The following is a 3560-nucleotide window of genomic DNA, read 5'->3' on the forward strand; positions in this document are numbered from 1 at the left end:
TCAATGGTTCTCTCTCATCATTGGTGTTTCTCTCTCTCCCACTCCCTTCTTCCCTGAAATCAATAAAAATATTTTAAAAAAAGAATGTTCTCACTTATATAGACAGATCAGTCTATTTACCAATGCCAGGCTTCTCTGACAAGCTGATTAGAAGATTCTAGAAGTGTCAGGGACCAAAGAGGAAGTCACTGTCCAACATCGAGCGAGTACTTCAGTATTTTTCCACATAAAGACTTAAGAAATTTTCCAGTCTTTGAGTAGGGGCAGGCATGATGCCATTTATATAAGAAATAATCCTTTTCCCTGCTTTGTCTGGGGGAGGCCTAACCTGAGTGCCTACCGCCACCTAGTGGTGTTTAGATGAATAAGCATTTTGTTTGAGTGTGTGTGTGTGTATGTGTATGTGTGTGTTTTAATGAATAACCCGTTTTTAGGAAAAAGGAGGCCCTCTAGTTTTTCACTTATTTCACTGGCTGACATCCCAGGTCATTTATTTGCTTGCATATGTATGCATGTAAGTATTTATGTATGTATTTCAATGACTATTTTATATTAGAATAGTGTCATTCATTCATTCATTCAGCGTGAAATTGTAGACATTTGTTTTATAATTTAGGTTAAAATACAATTTTGAGTTATAATTCAGTTTCGTTGCTCAAATTTGTTGCTTCACCAGTGGGAACTCTTTCAGGCTGGTTCCTGTATCCTTTAAAATGCCAACTTCCTTCTTGAGCACCTACCTTCTTTGCATATTTATTTGTTTAAAAAACATATTTAGGAAACATAAAAAACTAACCCAGCCTTATAATCCCATCATCTCAACACAACTAGTTAGAGTATTTTAGGGTTTTGTCATTCATGTTGAAACATGGCTTTTAAAATTATATACATATATATAATTTCTTATTGATTTCAGAGAAGGGAGGATAGAATCATCAATGATGAGAGAGAATCATTGATCGGCTGCTTCCTACATGCCCCCCACTGGGGACTGAGCCCACAAACCCGAATTGAACTGTGACCTCCTGGTTCACAGGTCAACGCTCAACCACTGAGCCATGCCAGCCAGGCAAACATAGCTTTTAAAGAACATTTTTTTTTTATTATTCCACATAACTTCATAAACACAACTGCCATTTTTAATGTTTGACAATGATGTAGGGTTTACCAAATGCACCTTAAGCAAAGCTCTCAGACCTTGGCAGGTGGGGCTCAGTTGGTTGGGCCTTGACCTGTGCACTGCAAGGTTGCTGGTTCCATTCCCCATCAGAGCACATGCCCGAGTTGTCAATCGATGTTCCCCTCTCACATGTGCTGCTCTCACATGGATGTTTATCTTTCTCCTTTCTTCTCTCTCTAAAAAGCAAAGAAAATATTTTTTAAAAATATTAAAATTTAAAAAAAAAAGCTCTTGGGAGTCAGATTATGTGCCCTTGCCGTTAGCTCTGAGGCTTTCTGAGCCTCAAGGCTGTCATCTGTAAAACAACTGCTCGGCAGTTGCTCAGTGGTTAGAGCGTCGGTCCATGCACCGAAGGGTCTCGGGTTCGATTCCTGGTCAAGGGCATGTATCTGGGTTGCAGGCAACCTAACGATGTGTCTCTCTCACATTGATGTTTCTCTTTCTCCCCCAACCCTTTCCATTCTCTCTAAAGTCAATGGAAAAATATCCTTGGGTGAGGATTAACCAAAAAACTAAATACAGGAGCAATGATCGTGTTTCTTACAGGCTTCTATGAATAACCAGGCAGCATAGAATAGATTAAGAGCAAGGACTCTGGAAATAGACAGCCTGATTGTAAATCTTGTCCCTGTACTTATTAGCTGGGAAACCATTCAAACCAAAGCACTGATGTATCAGTGTACTCACCTGCTATGTGCACTAACTTGTGTACTGTCCTGTTTCATTCCATGTGCTTCAGGAGCTCCCTCCAGCAATCTTACTTAGGGACTAAGTGGTTTTCAGATTCACACTTTTGAAATTTCTTTTAGAAATTTGATATAAACCAAACAGATAAAAGAGGTCATTTTACCAGCATTCCTTTATTTTATAAGGTCATACTTATAATTTTATAATACCTATTAAAATGATATTCAGAAGTAGATGTATGACGATGCACATCAGGAACCTGAGGTTAGAGATGGAAGCTGCAAAGTTAACCTCAGCATTTAGTTCTGTCTCTTGTTTTGATTGCACAGAATCAACAAAATTCTGGTTCACACAGAAAGTATCTTAACCACTGTTCACAATCATGATAAATGGAGGGCAACAGACACTACAAGCTGATACATAATCACATTTGACATGCTACACTTGCACCTGCTACCACACAAGCTGACATCTCCGTAAGATCAGGTCTTACCCCTGCCTTCCTCTCAGAGCAGTGCACATATGCAGTGATAGAACTTTGTAGTTTTGAGCAGTGCACATATGCAGTGATAGAACTTTGTAGTTTTGAGCAGTGCACATATGCAGTGACAGACCTTTGTAGTTTTGAGCAGTGCACATATGCAGTGATAGAACTTGGTAGTTTTGAGCAGTGCACATATGCAGTGATAGAACTTGGTAGTTTTGAGCAGTGCACATATGCAGTGATAGAACTTGGTAGTTTTGAGCAGTGCACATATGCAGTGACAGACTATTGTACAGTTTTGTATGATAAAAAACTCACCAGAATGAATTTAAATATATAAATACCAGTGCAGAACTACAGTCTTCCTAGTCAATGATACACTTAGGAGACCTTAAGGAGGCACACAAATGACAATGGATTTGTACTGAGAACTGTGCAAACATGAGTTACTTGGTATCACAAGGTAGGGCTTGGTGAATGTCTACCACTGTAGTGTATGGATTATTCTACCTCCATGCTCTGCTCACTGTCACTGACCCTTTCTGGTTCCCTAAGATTCAGGTGAAATGTCCCTCTAATAATTCTGCCTGGAGAAGGGCCTCCTCCTCCTCTGCCTCCGTCGCCTCTTCACCCTTTACCAGCTCCAGTAGCTCCAACAAGCCAGGGGCTGAGCCATCCTCGGGCAGAGGGAGCCGCCGGCGCAGTGTTTTGTCCCCTGCTCCGGCCAGGATCTGGTCGAGTCGGGCCTGATTCACAACTTCTCTCTCCATTGCTCCTCTCTCCACCAGTTTCTGTAACAGAGGCTCCAACCTGAGTATGTAAGCGGACAACTTTTCTCCATCCTTCTGGTAAGTCCTCAGGTATCGGACCTGCAACTCCCTAGGATTATCAATAACCCCAAAAACCTGCTCAAGAGCCTTCAGGCATTCGGGGACCGTAATTAAAGGGTTGCTTATCTTGAGGACACGGATGACATCAGAGGCTGGGCTTCTAAGGCTCTCTAGCAACCGCCTTCTCTTCTCGGCATCCGACACCTGCCAGGTCTTCATCATTTGGGTGGTATGGAACAGCCAGGATTCAAAGTTTTCTTCTTCGGGTCCTGGAGGATCGCCGCCCGAGAACACCCTCAGCTTTTTGTAGTTCACGTACCGCAGGGCAGGCTGAAGGGCCTCGTCTAACGCCTGGGCCAGCATGGGGGCCCGCACTTCT

At 42.2% G+C, this 3560-nt stretch overlaps 1 protein-coding gene across 1 annotated transcript; it reads right to left on the minus strand.

Annotated features, from left to right (window-relative positions):
• Nucleotides 1-2021: 2021 nt before the first annotated feature.
• MOAP1 (modulator of apoptosis 1) lies at nucleotides 2022-3554 on the minus strand. The gene has a single exon (XM_006100505.3). It carries the CDS (start codon nucleotides 3542-3544, stop codon nucleotides 2909-2911), a length of 636 nt encoding a protein of 211 aa, XP_006100567.3. The 5' UTR covers nucleotides 3545-3554; the 3' UTR covers nucleotides 2022-2908.
• Between the last annotated feature and the right edge of the window lie 6 nt (nucleotides 3555-3560).

The sequence above is a fragment of the Myotis lucifugus genome, unplaced genomic scaffold (genome assembly GCF_000147115.1).
Source record: "Myotis lucifugus unplaced genomic scaffold, Myoluc2.0 scaffold_316, whole genome shotgun sequence".
Lineage (NCBI taxonomy): Eukaryota > Metazoa > Chordata > Mammalia > Chiroptera > Vespertilionidae > Myotis > Myotis lucifugus.

Excerpts from the sequence above, each read along its gene's own strand:
- MOAP1 (XM_006100505.3), bottom strand. The coding sequence starts at position 3,544 with ATGCTGGCCCAGGCGTTAGACGAGGCCCTTCAGCCTGCCCTGCGGTAC.